At 44.2% G+C, this 19314-nt stretch overlaps 1 protein-coding gene across 1 annotated transcript in view; it reads right to left on the minus strand.

The window, feature by feature from the left end:
- Positions 1-19314, minus strand: part of Acss1 (acyl-CoA synthetase short chain family member 1) — a 61081-nt gene that overhangs the window by 23489 nt on the left and 18278 nt on the right. The window contains exon 3 of the mRNA XM_046435340.2: positions 4999-5198. Within this exon, the coding sequence (XP_046291296.1) occupies positions 4999-5198 (200 nt within the window). The remainder of the gene's footprint in view (positions 1-4998; positions 5199-19314) is intronic.

The following is a 19314-nucleotide window of genomic DNA, read 5'->3' on the forward strand; positions in this document are numbered from 1 at the left end:
ACACCAATTCTTCCCAAGCTCTTCCAAAAACTGAAGAGGTGAGAATCCTCCAAAATCCATTTTATGAGGGCAGCATTACTTTAATACCAAAGCCACTGTAAGAAAACTGTAGACCAATATCCCTTATGAAAAATGATGCAAAAACCCTCAACTCAATACTATTGACAGGATTATACCCCATGATCAGTGGTATTTACCCCAAGAAGAAAGGGTGGTCAACATGCACAAACTAATCAATGCAATATAACATATTGACAGAGGGAAGGAAAAGCTGAAATGTAGAAAAAGCATTTGAAAAAAAATTCAATACTCTTTCATGATTAAAAAAAAAAAAAAACACTTGTCAAACTAGGAGTCAGAAGGAACCTACTTAACCTGACTTAACCTGATACAGAGCATCTATGAAAATCAATAGTTAACATCATACTCAACATCAAAGACCAAAGCATTCCCTCAGAATCAGAATGAGACTAGGACGCCTACTTTCCCCACTGTTATTCAACATTATAACAGAAGTCCTAACCAGAAATATAAATTTAAAACATCCAAACTGGAAAGGAAGAAGTAAAACTATCTCTATTCACAGATGACATGATCCTATATGTGGAAAATCTTAAGAAATACCCCCCGACACACACACACATACACACACACACATACCCACACACACACACACACACACCACTGAAATTAATAAATAAATCAGCAACTTTATAGGGTACAAAATCAACATGCAAAAATAATTTCTGTCTCTATACTCAAGCAAAAGATATTAAGAAAACAATTCAATTTACAAAAACTTCAGGCTGGGTGTGGCGGCACAAGCCTGTAATCCCAGCAGCTTGGGAGGCTGAGGCAGGAGGAGCGTGAGTTCAAAGCCAACCTCAGCAATGGCAAGGTGCTAAGCAACTCAGTGAGACCCTGTCACTAAATAAAATACAAAATAGGGTTGGGGGTGTTGCTCAGTGGTCACATGCCTCTGAGTTCAATCCCTGGTACCAAAAAATAAATAAAAATTCAGAAATAATAAAATATTTAGGAAAATGTATACAAGGAGGGGCCAGACATATACACTAAACCCTACAAAACATTGCTAGAAGAAAAAAATTTTTTTCAGTACTATAGATTGAATCCAGAGGTACTCTACCACTGAGTTATAACCCCAATCCTTTTTATTTTTATTTTGAGACAGAGCCTCATTAAGTTGTGAAGGCTGGCCTTGAACTACATCATTCCTGCTATAGCCTCCCCAGTAGCTGGAATTATAGGTATACACCACTGCACCCAGCTTCTAGAAGAAATTTTTTAAAGGCTTAAATTTAAAGAAATCCATGTTCTAGGATTATATTGTTATGACAGTACTTGCCAATTTTTCTGCAAATTCAATGCAATTCACATCAAAATCCAACATCCTTTTACATAGAAATGGAAAAGCTGACCCTAAAGTTCATATGGAAATGCAAGAGATCAAGAATAGCCAAAACAATCTTACAAAAAAAAGTACAAATTTGGAAGACTCATACCTTCTGATTTCAAAACTTTCTGTAAAGCTATGCTATCAAAACAGTTTGAGATAATAATAGACCGGCACAATATAGAAGACAGAGCCCAAAAGAAGCCCATATGGTCAAATTATTTTCAAGAAGTGCAGACTAAGGTTGTACCTCAGTGGTAAAGCACTTGCCCAGCATGCACAAGACCCTGGTTTCCATCCGCAACCCTACAGAGGGTGCCATTCAACAAGGGAAATAATGGTTTGTTTGACAACTGGTGCCAGAACCACTAGATATCCATAGGGCAGAGAATGAAATTGGACCCTGACCTCATACCTGTACAATAAATAACTTAAAATGACTGGTATACAGCTTTGTGGTAGAGTACTTGCTAAACACATGTGGGCCTCTGGGTTTGATCCCCAGTGGAGAGTTAACAAAAACCTCAAAATGAATCAAAGACCTAAAGGTAAAAACCAAAACTACAAAACCCTTAGAAGAAAATATAGGAGAAAATCAATATGACACCATCTGGCAATGGTTTTTTTAAAATAATACAGCATAAGAACAAGCAAATAAAGAAAAAATAAACTACTTTATCAAAATTAAGAACTTTTGTGCACCAAAGAACACTACTGAGAGAGTAAAAGACAACCTGTAAATCATAAGGAGTATCTGATAAAAGTCCACCATCCAGCCAGGCACAATGATGCATGCCTATAATTCCAGCAACTCAGGAGGCTGAAGCAGAAGGATCACAAATTAAAGGCCAGCCTGGGCAACTTAGCAAGAGCTTGTCTCAAAAAATAAAAAGGTCTGGGCACATAGCTCCATGGTACAGCATCCCTGGGTTCAATCCCTAACACAAAATTAAATATATACATTTATTAAGCATCCAGAATATAATAAGGAACTCTTAAAACTCAATAACAGGGCTGGGATTATAGCTCAGTGGTGGGGCACTTGCCTCACACATGTGAGGCAATGGGTTTGATCCTCAGCCCACATAAAAGTAAATAAATAAAATAAAGATATTGTGTCCATATACAACTAAAAATATTTTTTAAAAACTCAACAACACATGGACAAATGACCAATTAAAAAACAGGCAAAGTGCTTAAGCAGACATTTCCTCCGAAGAAGACATACAAATATATGTTGGTCAGCTTTGCATCACTGTGACCAAAATACCTGATAAGACCAACTTAGAAAAGCTTATTTGGTCTTACGGTTTCAGAGGTTTAGTCCATGGTGGGTCAACTCCATCACTCTGGGCCCATGGGAAGGCAGAACATCATGGCAGAAGGGCATGGTCAAGGAGCATTGATTACTCACTGATTATTCATAAAGCCATGGAAAAGGGGAAGGGGCCACAGAGGAGAGGAGCCCTTCCAGGGTATACCCCCAATGACCCACCTCCTCCATCCACGCCCCACCTGCCTACAGACACCACCCAGTTAGTCCATTCAAACTAGGATGGAATGATTATCTTACAGCTCTCATAATCCAATCATTTCTTTGAATATCCCTGCATTAACAAGGAGCTTTTGGAGGGACACCTTATATCCAAACCATAACAATGGCCAAAAAGCACAGAAAAAGATGCTCAACAGTATTAGTCATCAGGGAAATACAAATCAAAACCACAGTGAGATACTGCTTTATTCTCACTCTGACAATATAATTTTTTAATGGAAATTAACCAGAGCTGATGAGGATGCAGTTTCTGGAACCCTCATATGTTACTGGTGGGAATGTAAAATAGTATAGCCCTTTTGGGAACCAATTTTGCTATTTTTCAATGAGTTAAACATGGAATTACCATATGAATCAGCAATTCTACTCCTAAGTCTATACTCTCAAAATTGAAAGCAGGTGTTCTTGCATATGAACATTCATAGCCAATCCATTCTCGAGTCCAAAAAGTGGAAACACTTCAACCGTCCCTCAACTGCTAAATGGATTAACAAAATATGATATATCCACACAGTGGAACACTAATCAGGTACAATAGGAAGTAAAGTACTGATACACATTACAGCATGGCTGAACTTTGAAAAACTCAGGCTTAGTAAAAAATAAAAATTAAAAAAAAAAAGCCAAACACAAAAGACCATGTATTGTACAATTTCCTTTATTTGAAATATCCAGAATAGGCAAATCAAAAAACAAGTGGTTGCCAGAGACTGGACAAGAGAAAAGGGGCATAACTTTTTTTTTTTTTTGGCAGGGAGCAGTACTAAAGAGTAAACCCAGGACACTACCACTAAGTTACATTCCTAGCCCTCTTTACTCTTTTATTTTGAGACAAGTTCTCACTAAATTTCCCAGCTTGCAATCCTCCTAGCTCAGTCTCCAAAACTGCAGAGATTACAGGAGTGTGCCACCACCCCCAGATCAGGAATGCCTTCTTGAAAGGTATAACATGTCTGCTTGGGGCCATGAGAAAGTTCTGGAATTAGATAGTGATGCTGATTGTACAACACTGCAAATGTACTTACTGCCACTGAGTTTTACTCTTTGAAATGGTCACAGTGAAAATTTTAAAGGAGAAAAACAAAGTAAGAGTACAATTTTATACAAATGTATGAGGACTAAATTCGTTAAATTAAAGAAGATAATCTTTGCAAAGTGCTTTGAACAGTGTCTGGCACAGACTGGGTGCTGTAAAGTTCTAGAGAGAGGAAAAGCAGAAGAGATGGCAGCACCATTCCTTGAAAGTGGATGAGAAGCCCTAAAAGGGAGTTGAAGGGCTTCCCGGACATTTTTAAAAAGGCTGGTCAGCAGGTTCTAAAAACTCAGTCCTTTAACTCTGCTCAATTCACAGGCAAGTCTTCAGTGAGACAGAAGAACTCTAAATGGTTCCTGGAAACTGGCACCTTCTTTAGAAAGCCAGCTCATAGGACTCTGTAAGAAGAGCAGGAATAAGACTGCACAGACACTGGGCCACCAGCCACATACTGGGCAATGATCCAGACACTCAGCCCTTTGACAATAGCAAGAGCGGGGAGACACTAATGTACTGCTCTGTCCAGGAGTCTAACCTGCAGTCAGAACCCCTAAGGATATATCTATTGCATCCCCCCTCACCTGACTCTGGAGATGATTCACCCCTTTGTTCCGCACAACAGAAAGCTACCAACCTGCAGTACCTCCTCATGCACAGCCTCACCTCAATTTCCCTACTTTTCCCTCCTGTGCTACAACCATGCCAGCTTCCTCCTGGCCTCACACACACTAAACTCTTGCCACCATCAGCCTATTTTCTCTACCTGGAACTCTCTCCTCCCTTCTTCTCCTGGCTAAATCCAACATGCTCAGATCTCAGCTCACAGAACAAATGCTTGGTCACCCATGTAGTGACCCTGGTAGCATTGTCATTTGGCTGTGTAACTTTTCGGTTATTTCTAGCCCTACTTCTAGTCTCCTCCTTGGTGACCAGGCCCCACAGGAACAAGGACCAGGGGATTCCTGGGTTCCTCCTTTCCCCAGTCCATGTGCTCACCATCGTTGATCCTCCCAGCCAAGGACTCTGCACTGAATCCAGCAAAGACAACTGTGTGGACAGCTCCGATTCTGGCACAGGCCAGCATTGCTGCCACACTCATTGGAGACACAGGCATATAGATGGCCACACGGTCCCCTCGGTGTACTCCATGCCTCTTCAGCGTGTTGGCCAGGCGGCAGGTGGTCTCCAGCAGTTCTCTGTAGTACAGGGAAGAGAAAGCCATCAGAGATAGGAAAGAGCCAAAACACAGACTAGTGGGCTGGAACAATTCACAAGTGGCAAGTATCATACATCCAGCCCAGTGCACAAAATTTAGCAGGTACCAGAATACTTGTTGCATACCAAGTTCATTTCCAGAAAAAAATAATTTTAACATCTGTACATTTACTGAGACATTGCTAAGCTGATAAGTCTATCTTTGCCACCACATGTATCTGAAGCACAGATTATATATCAGGGACGTCTGAAAATATTCTCCTCCAAAAGAAAGACCCATCTCATTAGTTAGATCTTAAGTAAGGAAACAGGAGACCCCAGTTTTCTGAACAATACAGGCCAGTGGCCAAGAAACCCTCTTGCCAGTCAGGGTCACAGGCCTAAATAGAAGAGTCCTCAATTCTGTGAAGCCAGAATCTGGAAGGAAGGTAGCATGGGATCTGCAACCCTGCTAGAAGCCCAGAAGCAGAGATAGCAGGCACTAAATAAGCACAGGAGCACAGATGGGCGGTTCCCCTTGGTTTAAGGGGTATCAGTGCCCAACCCCTCCCAGTCCTACCACAAACTTGAGTTCACCAACCAATCAGAACTCAATCAACCCTGAACCTAGATGACTGGGTTAGAAGTGACACGTAATCCATTCCAGCCCATCAAAATCCAAAACGCTTATCTCCAAGTACTTGAGAGCTGCCTCCTTGTACTGTGCGGAGCAGAAAATGAAGAAAAACAAAGGCGATTGCGGAAGCAAGCTGAGACCTATTGTCCATATCCTTCAGTTCCCTTTAACTGTGTTCCAGCCTTCTACCTCACTGAACTTGAACTTGGCGATTGCAGTAACCAGTTATTCCCCTATTTTTGCTGTACGTGGTTTAATTTTACCCAATTTTTTTTTAAATAAAAAGAACTAGCACAGATGGATAGGATGAGAAGAAACCCCTTCTCTCTGGACTTGGGCTTTCTACCACTCGTCACACTCCGGTTCTCTGCATTGCTGAAAAGGGACCCTGAGCCGGGCAGCACAGAACACTGCAGATGCTTTGGAGGCAAGACCCTCCCTCCTTTGAGCTCCGCAAGACCTAATAAGTTTAGTTCCCCTTTGTTCAAAGAGCTGTCAAAGATGAAGCTCATTAAAAGGCTGCTGGGAAACCACAGTGAAATGAAAATGAAGGGTCTCCTACTTAAGCAGGGACCTCAAGGAGAGCTTTGTTTCCTGCCAATGCCATCCTGCAAAGGAGACCAGATGAGAACCAAATCCCAAGTCCAGCCTGCACTTCTCCCAGGCTGGGGAGCTCCCGCCCAGCCTGGATCCAGCCCAGCCTGGATCCAGCCCCTCTTGAGGAATTTCATCTTTTCTTTTTAAAGCTTTCAAAGGAGGACAAAGGCACCATTGAGTGGCGCTCCACCCACCCCTTGCCTAAGTTCCAAGGAAAGAGCACCCCCCTGACCAAAATCACAGAATCCAGGGCCCAGAAACACTCTTAAAGGAGGCTGTGAGGGCCTCCTACAGTGCTAAAGAAGCAACTTTGGTCAACACAAAAGAGCAACTCTGAGCCTTCAATGTGGGATCCATTTTCATAGCTCTGAGGGATTAAGCCTCTGGGCAGTGTAGAGGGAGATGGAGGTTTGACTGCCATCAATCAATGGTGTTGAAATTCAGCTTTTATTCTACGGATCTAAAGCAGCAGTTTGAATGTGAACCCTCCATATAGAAAGACTTGGGTTAACTTTCTGTAATAGCTGCACTGGCAGGGGAGCTTGTACTTCTCAGTTGCCACATCATTGTGAGAAAAAGTAAGCACCATCTATCTCATTTAACTGATGCAAGTATTAATGAGAAAAAGGAGCCACCCAGGACCCTGCTGAATATTCAGTAGGTATTCTCTTTTCCAACAGATGGGAATTCCCAGAAATCTTTGAAATCTTTCCTAACATGACTAAAATCAACTAACTTACTTGGTGACTTCCTAAGATTAAAAAATCTCATTTTAAGCACCTAGAATCCCATTCAAGGCATCTTCACAGGGAGATGTGCAAGGATTTTGACACTGGACAAAGAAAATGAGAGGGATAATATCCTGGAGATCAGTCACTGGGGGCAGCACAGCAAGCTTTCAGGACAGAAGACTGAGCCAGAAAGGAATGAGTGGGTTTTCCCTAGGAGGGCAGAAGTTGCCCAGCCACTGAAACTGGGCAGCTAACTATAGTCCAAAGGGGCTCTACAGACTAGGTTGAGGCTGACCACGTGTTCCCTGGAGAACCAAAGGCTTCAACATGCACCAAGGAGCTGGAGCCTCCATGTGTTCCTTGGGAGACTGAGGGCCTCCATATGCACCCAGTGGCCTGGTGCAAATCTAGGTCTTGAAATCATTGAAAAATAACTGCTGTTCAAATGGTTCTGATGTTTCAAGTACTCTGAAACTGTTCAAAATCATTTTTTTTTTTAATATTTGTGACTTCTCAAACCCTTCCACAAACCAAAATGCTACTGCTTCCACATCAAAAAAATAACGTTTGACTGGGAGGTATAGCTCAGAGTGCAGCACTTGCCTGGCATGTGCAAAGACCTGGGTCCTATCCCCAGCACCACAAAAAAAGAAAAAGAAAAAAACAGCCACTCAGAAGAGCTTTTGGGCCTTAGCTTCCGGAAACCTCAGCTTCCTCTTTGTTGCAGGATATTCGATCTTGCACCTAGTGCCCTTTCCAAGGTTCAGCGACAGGCAGCTTTCTTAGAAATGATACCAGTAAAATGAGTTAGAGCTTTAAGTTCAAGGAGTAATATAACACTTGGTCAGGTACTGAGCAGGACATTAAAGTTTGTCTGCAATGTAGACTACTCAAGGCCCAGCTTTTAGTGTAGACCTACACAAACGATGTGCACAAATGTACAAATTTGGCCTTGCATTCCTGGTGCTTAACACCACAAACATTTTTCTGGCTGGCCTTCAGGGGCTGACTGGCCTTTCTATACGCAACTCATAACACCGACTGGGAATAATTTGTGTTCAGTATTAAAGATACAATATCTGACTGCAAGTATCTGTCACCAACATGACACCTGCATGAACTCAGACTATAATGCACCCCCTGCTCCCCAGCCTCAGAATCTAATATTAGCCCAAAACAGGAAACAGCTGGAAACAGAGTTCGGAGAAAAGAGAAGGAAGAAATGCACTGATATTTGCTTTCATACATCTTCCAATCAAAGCTGTTTCTTCATGGTTAATATTTGAAAGTATCTTTCTCTCCTCGTCATTTCCTGATACCAGCCCAGGGAATTAAGATAAGTTGTTTCTATGCTGTGTTTAAGGAATAAATTGAGAGCCAGGTTTATTGGCACATGCCTGTAATTCCAGCAGCTCAGGAGACTGAGGTAGGAGGATCATGAGTTCAAGGCCAGCATCAGCAATTTAGCAAGGCCTTAAGCAACTTAGTGAAACCTTGTCTCAAAGTAAAAAACAAAGGACTGGGCCTGTAACTCAATGATAAAGCATCCCTGGGTTCAATCCCCAGTGAGAGAGAGAGAGAGAGAGAGAGAGAGAGAGAGAGAGAGAGAGGTTGAGGTTGCATAATTTGTTCATTTCCTACAGTTTCTCTGGTTCTCAGTAATCATGAAATAAACACTCGCTGACAGATTTATCTTCTTTATGATCCATCTGTCCCTCTAGAGTATAAGGTCTACTTGAGCAAAGATTTCATTTTCATTTATTGCTGTCTTCCCAGCATCTAGAACTAAGCCTAGTTCATAAAAGATTCTCGATAAATATTTGTTGAACAAATGAGCACAGAAGGTGAGCATGAAACAAGAGTCCGAACCCACCCTGCATTCTCCTACACCTGTGACAGACACAAAGTGTTTCACAGGCACAAGTCACCTCTGTCCTCTCTACCCCTGTGCTGAGGCAAAGAGGTCAATTTCATGTTTAGATGCATATGCTGTCTCTAGAACTTAATATTTTCTTCAGCATACTGTTTCTGCAAAATAGAGGTGGTGAGAAAAGAAAGGATGGATTTTAGGAAAGAGGAACATATCAAGATAGACTTCCTCACTCTGGGTAGAGGTGGCTCACAACTCATGGAATCAGGCCTAAGGCACAGACTCCTCTGACCGTGACATTCCATAGCCACTAAATTTGAATTAATGGTAATGACATTGGCTCACTCTGCTAATTACTACCAATAAAAGTATAGAAGCCCTGGAAATCAGTTAACCAGGCTCTTAAACCAAGTATGAAGCTCCTTATACATTATTTGTTTTTGTGACCCTGACCTTTTAGTAAAGAGAAACTGCTATGAAAATATAGAGCAGAAACCACACTTAAACACAAAAAATATCTCTAAGCTTCTATCTGGCAAGCAAGGCCCAAGATACATTGGGGTTCCCAGGAAATAAAAGCCCAATTGCCAGGGGTCAACCAGTCCCTCAAGCAGTATGTTTTCTAAATTCCTTGCAGAAAACATTTTTCTTTGGTTCTTTTGTTTGTTCATCTGTTCCTTTGTTTTTGCTTTGTTTTTGAGACAGGGTTCCCAATCTGCTGCCCAGGCTGGTCTCCAACTCCTGGGTTCAAGTGATTCTCCTACCTCAACCTCAAGAAGCTGGGACTGTACCAGTGCACGCCATCATACCCAGCGTTTTCCTTAAGGTTTTGGTGTACTCTATGGAAAATACTGAACTCCGTGAGAGTTTCCCAGAGATGGCCTCTCCAGCTCTCTATACCCCTGGGGCCTTTTCTATGTTATGTATAAGATGCCCTGATAACAGGGCCTACCACTAATAATGCTTGTGAAGCACAAATATGAAGTCCTGGGCACCTTTAATTTTTTTTTAAAGTTTTTTTTTGTTTGTTTGTTTTTTACTATGCTGGGAATTGAACTCAGGGCCTTGAGCACGCTGGGCAATTGCTCTACTACTGAGCAAAATACCTTCAGCCACATCCCAGGGGCCTTTAAAGATGCCCTATATACAGCAATTATAATCACTGCAGAAAATGACAGACTATGAAATGGGAAAAAAAGGTAGTTAGTACTTCCCTAACAGAGCTGGGTACCTCAAGGAGAGGAAGAACAATTTGCTTGGCACAATCCACGTCCCTTGCTCAGAGTCAATGCGACACAAGTATGTGCAGGTGCCTTGCAGCTCAGCTGCTCTATGCCCTGGTGGCAGATACTAATGGCAAGAGTGGTTCTGAGAAGGAGCAGAGTCACCCACTGTCGGAGCTGCTGCCAGTTCTGAGGTCCAGATTCTCAGCTGGGGCTTGTGACTCTGAGAGGTCAGAAGGAAGGCAGGCCCACTGTGCACTTTCTGAGCAACCTATTCATCACCAGCTGTGCATCACGCCACCTTCTCCAGTCATACTTACCTCCCACTGTGAGCACAGGGAACCTTTTCCCCAGGCCACCTCCTACTTCCTCAATCTTTAAGAGATTCCTCTTCTGGCCTTCCTTCACCTCCACCCCCAATTCTCACTTCCTTCCCTTGAAATGACAACAGTAAAGGCTGTTCCAAATAGTTTACACAAAAGCACCCATTTGCATCAGCCTTTCATCACCATGACAAAATACCCAAAATAATCAACTTAATAAAGTAAAAGGTTTATTTGGTTCACAATTTCAAAGATTCTTGTCCATGGTCACTTGTCCTTGTTGTTTAGGCCTGTGGCAGCACAGTACATAAGGCATAATATACTCCTCATGGTGGCCAGGAAGCAAAAGAGAGAGAGAGGAAGGGGCTGGAATCCCATTGTTCCCTTCAAGGGCATGCCCACAGTGACCTAGCTTCCTTCCAATGGGCACCACTTTCTAAAGGTTCCATCACCTCTCAATAATCCCTACACGTTGGTAACCAAGCCTTTAACACATGGGCCTTTGGGAGACATTTAAGATCCAAACAATAGCGCCATTCAACTCCAGCCTAGGAGCTCAGAGGTTTCATTCCCCTCCACTTTCCAGATGAGGAAACACACAGAGAAGTTAAGACACTTTCTCAAGGCTGCCCATTGAATGAGTCAGAGCAGAATTTGATTCTAGGCCTAGTCTCCCCTGGGAGTCCCAGCTCATACCCAGTTCTTTTCATGAGCTTCAACATCAGAACACTTGTGGTTGTTTTTTTGTTTTGTTTTGTTTGTTGGTTTTCCTGTCATAAAACTTCCCAAGCTTCATGGTTTTTACCAATTGCCAATGCTCTTGCTATTTAATGAACCATTTTTTCCTTGGGTTAATTTACTTTTTTAATATAAATGTATTTTAAGAATGAACCGGGTTGGTAAAGTATGTGCTTAGAATGTGCACACAAGGCCCTGGATTCAGTTCCCAACTCCAACCCAAGTGAACCAAGGGCTCTAAACCTAAGACTGATTCTTGTTCAAGAAGGAAATTACCGCTGGGTGCAGTGGCACACGCCTGTGATCCCAGCGGCTCAGGAGGTGGAGACAGAAGAATCATGAGTTCAAAACCAGTCTCAGCACTTCAGCGAGACCCTAAGCAACTCAGTGAGATCCTGTCTGTAAATAAAATACAAAAAGGGCTGAGGATGTGGATCAGTGGTTAAGTGCTCCTGGGTTCAATTCCTGGTACCACGAAGAAGAAGGAAAAGGAGAAGAGGAAATTACCAAGAAAAGTGCTAAAAACCTGCCCCTATCCATGAGTATTAAATTGAGACTTTCTCCCATCATCAAGAATGCAGAACAGGGGGAGAGTATAGGGGTGGCTCCATATTCAAGACCCCCTACTTCAGGGTGTCTCGCCAGACACATCCAGGTCAAATCTCACATCCTGGCCAGAGTCAGTATGCAGTTGACCCGTTAAAGGACACCCTTGTCGAATAGAAGTAACCAGGCAGGCCTCATTAATGCCTGATTTCCTCTTGGACCTCTCAGCAGTTGTCCTTGGCCGGAATCTTGTTTCCCTGAAAAGAAGTGCTTTCCCTTCTAGCCACAAAGCACAGCTCACATCACGGAGGAAACCAGGTGTCAACACATTAAGAACTCCCTCCCTCCCCAGGCTCCTGCAGGCTGGTGGCTCTGGACAAGCACACCCTCCAAGTGGACTCCAAGCCTGGAAGACAGCCCTGAAAACAGCTAGGTCCTGGCAGAACATTCATCTACTGGCAGGACAGACTTGTTTACCTCCCAATCCACATAATTAAGTCCTTTCCCTGGTGGGGTTTGGAAGAGGATGTAGGTTTTAACTTCCTAAAAGCATTCACTATTCCCTTGGTTTAAAAAAAAAAAAAAGCCACAGGATGTTTTTTTTCAGGTCCCACTTCGGGTTTGCATGTTCCCTGTGCCATCCGTCTCTCAAGATTGCCCTGTGCAATTTCATTTTTCTGCAGCAGCAAAGGCAAAACACAGAGAAGCTGAGTTCACATAGAAAGTTCCAAACCGAGTGCAAATTAGGAGTCATTCTATTTCTAGGCTTTTCTGTGGGTCCACAGAACACTACAAATTAATACCTGGAGGGAAGTCACCAGGAAGGTGGCACAGTCACCAGGTCACATTCAGAGGGCACCAAGTCTGGCATGACTGCCTGAGACCTGAGTTGGTAGCAGGTTGCAGAACTTAACAACTAAAAAGAAAAGCCCTGCTTTGTAAAATTTGCTGTTTATACCAGTGTAAATATTTCTACCCACTGCTAATTTTAAACTATATGTGACTCAAGTGAATGAAGTGTTGGAACACTATATACACAATCATTTTGAGGAGTACTTGATGCCACCAACCCCATAAGACTTGGGAATCACTAACTAACCTTGCCTTGCTCCAGGGGCAGCCTTCTCATCTCTCCTAGCAATCATATCTCAAAAACTGCCTGCCCCACTCCTTAAGAATGCCCTTAAAGTTCACATATTTTTTTCCTTCATGAAACAATAATTGCTAGTCATTTATTTATTTCATTCATCTTATTATTCATTCAATAATAAGTAATTGTTAACGAAAGCTCAAATTGTAAGTTTGGGAAAAAGGGAAGAGCAAATGCTTGCCTCTGTTTTATTCCAAGCCACCTAACCTCCCTATTGAGGCCACAGTCTCTCTGACCTTGAGTTTCAGATGGAGTTAAGTTCTGTATAAGCTCAGAGGCTGGACTCCCAGACTCCACTTCATTCCTGATCATGGGATCAAGAGCAGAGAACATGCTCATATATTCTCCCTCGGCAGCCTTCGACACCAGGCCACTGCACAAGTTCATGCATCTCATCTCTGCTGTAACCCACTAGAGGCCATGTACCACTTCAGAAGTAGTTTGTGAACCTCTGCAATTTCACAAAAGCATTCCTATTTGCACCAGTGGAAACATGCCAAAAACATCACACAAATTCTGAGGCTAGAAAACAATCACAATTTAGTTTTAACAACCAGAAAACTAATGGGTTTAAAATGTCAAAATAGAAGACTGTTATTTTGAAAAAGCATTGGCCTACCATGAATCCACATCCAGATAAGCCTACCCTGGGTGGAATTAATAAGTTAGGGGTCAAGATCAAAGCCTGTCAATTCACAATAGTTAAACTGTAGAACTAATCTAGATACCCTTCAATAGATGAATGGATAAAGAAATTGTGGTATGTATACACAATGGGATATTACTCAGCCTTAAAGAAGAATGAAGTTATGACATTTGCAGGTAAATGGATGGAGTTGGAGAATATCATGCTAAGCAAAATAAGCTAATCCCCCAAAACCAAAGACCAAATGTTTTCTCTGATATGTGGATGCTGATCCATAATGGGGAGGCAGGAATAAAGGGAAGAATGGAGGAATTTTGGATAGGGAAGAAGGGAGTGAGATGAGGGGAGCGGGTATGGGGGTAGAAAAGATGGTGAAATGATACAGACATTATCACCCTATGTACACGTATGATTGCATGAATGGTGTGACTCTACATCATGTATAATGAAATGAAAAGTTGTGCTCTATTTGTATACAATAAGTAGAAATGCATTCTACTGTCATGTAAAACTAAGTAGAACAACAACAGCAAAAAAAATCATAGACTGTTAGTTATAGCAGACCTTGAGCAGTGGTGGCAACCAAAGGCCCTGGCACAACAGGAATACCTGAGAGTTTGTTCAACTGCAAGAAGTGGAGGGATCAGCAAGGCCTTGCTTGTGACCTGGGATCTGGGAAGCGACAGGTCTGCTCCTCATCTTATAACAGTTAACCCCCACCCCCAGGCATCAACATCTCTCAGCCACATGGCGTGGGGGGTCTCCAATAGGGCAGCACAGCCAATATCAGGTATCAGAAGGTTGAAACCTTTTACCCTTCTACACTTCCTTGAAATGTGACTTGCCCTGGCTCAGCTCCCTATTCCTTCCCCCACAGGGCTGCACCTGACTTGTCTTCACCGGTTTCTACATAGCATCCACTCCAGCCTCCCCAGGGGGTATATTTCCCTTGAGATGCCTTTGCACCTGGCACCTTTGTAGGTAAACAAGAACTGCACATGGGAGAGGCTGCAAGGCACACCTTTGTTTTGCTGGGTTTTTCTGGAGCAGTCCCCCTACCTTTGAGGGTGCCAAGAGTCTGCTGAAGCCGGAGTTCCTTGGGGATTGTGCCTCCAGGCTGACTGTACACCCTGGAGGGGGTCCTCCCTCTTCAGTGATTTGATGAGCACCCTGTGGAAACTCCCTTTGTGCTTAAAAGAGCCACAGAGAATCCACTTTCTGCACCTGAGTCCTAACAGATACATTTCCCTTGGGGTCATTGCAACTGCATTAACAGGTTCATTTTCAAATGCAGATTCCCAAATCTCCTTCTGCCAGCAAGGTCTGTAACAACATTCTGATGAGGTTTGTACAGCCACAGAGAATCAAGGAAAGATATGAAGGTGATACAGTGCCAGGCTTGTGGCCACTGTTCTGAGAAGCAGCCAACACCCAAGCTGTCTCCCTCCCTAGCACCCTGTGCTCTCTGCTCCTTACTGCCCAGCAAGCAGCACAGCCAGCACCCAGCACACAGTGGGTGCAGAGACATCCTGGCTCATCTCCTTGTCCTCTCCTCCAGGGGCTGCATTTCTATTCCTTTGCCCTTGTCCCCCCTTCATTTCCTCCTCCTATGATAGAGGTCACAGCATCCACCTGCAGCCCAGTCCAGCCTTTAGGACTTCACAGCCATCATCACCACTTTTTCCTACTTCCTACAAGCTCTGTCCAGACCTTCACGATGGTCCTGAAACTTTCTGGCACTGATGAGCCCTTTCCCAAGTGGTATCCATGCTTTATGAGTGTCTGCTTGTCCTCTATGGCTCTAGCCATCTGGAAGATAATCATCCTATCAGTAAGAAGGTACATTGTCTGCACACAGCCCCTGCACACACCACCAAGAACCATGCTTATTAAAAAGTTTGTGAGAAATATCAACAAAGGGAAAATAAACTATTAGCCTGGATGTTCACTTGAGTAAAAGATGTTTGTACACAGTGTCACTGTTAAAAACTTTTTACCTCTTGGTTGGTTTGCATCTTTTTCCATATTATTAATTTCATACCAAAATGTTAAAAGTTCATATTACGAGTTTTATTTTGTATAGCAAAATAATTAGTGGGTTTTTAAAAAACTTAATACTTCCAATAAACAACTTAAAAATTGTCAGTAAAAAGAAGGAGGAGGAAGAGGAGGAGGAGGAAGAAGAGGAAGAGGAAGAGGAGGAGGGGCAGTGGCACAAACCTATAATTCCAGTGACTGGGGAGGCTAAAGCAGGAGGGTTGCAAATTCCTGGCAGCCTCAGCAAAATAAAAAGGACTGAGGATGTAGCTCAGTGGTAAAGCACCCCACCTTTACCTCTTCCATCCACAGGACTTGAGCCTCAGATTCCCCAGTGGATGGCCCCAGCCAAAACTAAGCTCAAATCCTAATTCTGGTTTTTCCAGCTATGTAAATGTCCCAGTTCCTGAGGACTTCTGGGAGTTAGGGTCAGGAATAGGAACTAGGATTATCCATTTCAGCACTTGCCCCGTACAGGGGGAGAAGGGCAGCACCATAGGCAGCAGGGGGAGGGTAGGTGGCTTCCGGAGGAATAAGCAGGGACCCCCACAGTCCATCCCCATCCTCCCCAGGGCTGGGCTCCAGCTGCAGGGGCACTGCTGTGTTCCCCCTACCATGGGAGGAGGAAATGGAGGGGGATGAGAGGGCAAAAGAATAAAGATTCAACCCCTGGGGGAGGGAATAGGGAGATGGGCCAGGGCAATTCACATTTCAAGGCAGTATAGAAGAGTAAAAGGTGTCAACCACCTGGTACCTAATACTGGCCGTGCTGCCCTGTTGGAGACCCCCACCCACATGGCCGAGGGACATCAAAGTACAGCCTACAACAAAGCTGTGAGTCAGACTAACCCCTTGGTCAAGAACCTGCAAAAACAGGAGGAAAAACACAAAATGGGAATAACAAAACCCTGGCTGCCTACTCACAGATTCCACAAGCCCCAAGCATTGAGCATCAGTGTTCCCCTTGGTAGCCAGAGCCCTGCCTCCTCTCCAGGAGCCAGCGCCCCTCCACCTCCCACAACTTGGTCACTCCCTGCAAACTCCTGCATGCAGAAAGGGGATTCCCAAAAGGGGGGCACCAGCTCTCAGGGAAGCATGTGTGTGTCCTGGAATTAAACCTCTGCCAGGCTTTACTCCCAAAGAATTCTCAGAAATTTCCCCATCAAGGTTTCTGGAGACATCCAGATGTGAGGTCATTGCTGCTGCAGTCTGAAGATGCAGCTATTCTAAAATATGAAATTCTGAAAACCTTAACAGTGCCCTGAAACAGTTGTCATATATAGAAAGAACAGAACCATTTCCCAGCTTTAACATCTGGAGCCAAAATCTTAAGGCAAGGTAGATGTTGGCTTAAAAACTTGTGCATATCAAGTAATACCGAGTTTCTATTAGATTCCCACTGCCAGCATGCAGATTCCAGACCAACCTTCTCAAATGGAGTTACTCAGATGACCACCCAGAGTGCCACCTCCTCTCAGGTGGGGAAGCCAGGCCTGAACATCACCTGTGGCCCAGGAGCCTCTGACCTTTCTATCCAACTCTGGGGTCCCCTGAACACACCAACTGCGGAGAGGGTTGTTTCACCCATCCCATCCCACTGCATCCATCAACCTCAGTCAGTTAATGAGCCTCCCTCAACTGCCTCAATGTTTTAATAAAGGAGCTTGTTCTCTAAAGCAAGTAATGTGGGGTGCTAAGGAAAAAGTGCAGGCATGGGGAGGGATGGGGCTGTGTTTTGCTAATGCACTTAAGGTGGAATCCCACTCACCCACCCACTCCTGAGCCCAGCAGACACAGACATCCCCAGCCTGTGCTTCTGAAATACTCTGCTGACCTTAAATTAACCCTAATATGCAGCAAACGAACCTCAATATGGAGCAAATATAGACCTTTCCTCTCCTAACACAGGTCTGGGCTTTCATCCTATGTGTCCCAAGCAACACTCAGCAGACCCGGGGAGGAAAATCATGATTCTATTGTACAGATAAGAAAACTGAGGGTCAGAGAGGTGATTTGCTGTGAGTTACACACAGCCAAGGGACACAGCAGGCATCTGGCAGCTTGGTGAAGACACACTTAAGGGAAAGTGAGGAACGAGAGATGAGTAATCGAGAAATGAAAAGATAGAGACCAGGCAGAGATATACACAAGAATTTATTTGTCAGAGCTGACAAATAAAGGCCATCTCTCTATAGGAGCGAGAGGCAAAATGGGCTTGAGTTGTGGGACTTTTATGGGAGAGGCTCAGGAATCAGAGCCGGGTGGGTCCTAATGCAGCAGTTAAGGGTTGGTTGGTATGAGGGAGAGGTGAGCCTTTCTCAGAAATGCCTCTGGGAGGGAAAGCGAAACTTTTCCCTTAAAATGACAGTTGTCGCTTAAGATGGCCATCCAGATGCTAAGCAAGGACCTTATACACACCCTGCAACATGCATACCTCCCATGGTTCCTCCTGCCTTCATCCTCATGCTTCCTTCCTCTGCCTCTCAAAACTCAACCCTCCCTGAAGCCCTCTGCAACTGGGTGTTGTGTACAGTGAGACTTCCTGCTTCCTACCACTTGAATCCACCGACACCAGCCTCTTCTGTGACCTTCCTAAGTGACCACGCTGAAGACACCCTAGACAGAGACAAGCCTGTTAGGAAGGCAGCTCCAACATGAAAATTCCCCACCCCATCCCCAGCTGGCTGCAACATGTGGTCTATAGCAGTTCCCTCTTCCCCAGATAAAAAGGGCACACCACAAGACAGGTCCCATCTTGTGCTTCCCTGTGGGCCCTCCACATCAGACACTGGCTATGTGAATTCTTGATGATGTCCAACGTTCACCCAGCCCTCCCAAAGATAAAACCATTGCCCTCCATGCCTGCTGAGGGGTTTGTGGCAGGCAGAGCCAGGGAGGCCTGATATTCCCTCTATTCCTCTGGGCGGGGCTTTCTCACTGCACCCAACTCCCACCCAAGAAAAAGGCCCAGAATGAAATCCCAGGAAATCAGCCCTGTGGAAATCATTTAGCCACAGATGCTGAATGATTCAGGCACATGATACTGTCCTTCCCAGCACACTCAGGGGACCCACAATGCTCCACCATGTTTCGCAATGCTGATTAGGACCCGCCTTCCTGGCTCAAGTCCACCAGTGTTGGACAGTGCCCAAGGTTTTCTAATTTCTGCTTTTGCAGATGAGGATGCTGAGGCCCAGAGGGATGGCCCCAAAGTCACAAGGATGGTCAGAGATAAAACCTGGCTTTTTATGGTTTAATTAAAATACTCTCATTTGGCCTCAAGTTTAAATTAAAATCCCCCATAGAGAGCCTCAGATTAAAGAACCCTGGTTCCGGCTTGGTAAACACTCACTCTGGCTCTCACAACTTGCCCTCTCCTATTTCAGGTCACACCCCACAGGCTGAACAGATGTGAGACCAGCTGCAAGGCCTTCGACAGCTCTGAAGGGCCTGTGTCCACCTCTAGCTTGGAAAACCCTGGCCTAGACCCCAGGATTGACAGGGAGATTACATACTACCCAGGCAGGTAGCAGAGCTGAAGCCTCATCAGTCTCCCCAACATTGACATCATCTTGCCGAAGGAAAAGCACTTGAGTTTTTCTGTGTGTCTACCCCCAAGA

Source organism: Marmota monax, unplaced genomic scaffold (genome assembly GCF_021218885.2).
Source record: "Marmota monax isolate L192 unplaced genomic scaffold, Marmota_monax_Labrador192_F-V1.1 WCK01_AAM20220418_F8-fsc00005, whole genome shotgun sequence".
Taxonomy (NCBI): domain Eukaryota; kingdom Metazoa; phylum Chordata; class Mammalia; order Rodentia; family Sciuridae; genus Marmota; species Marmota monax.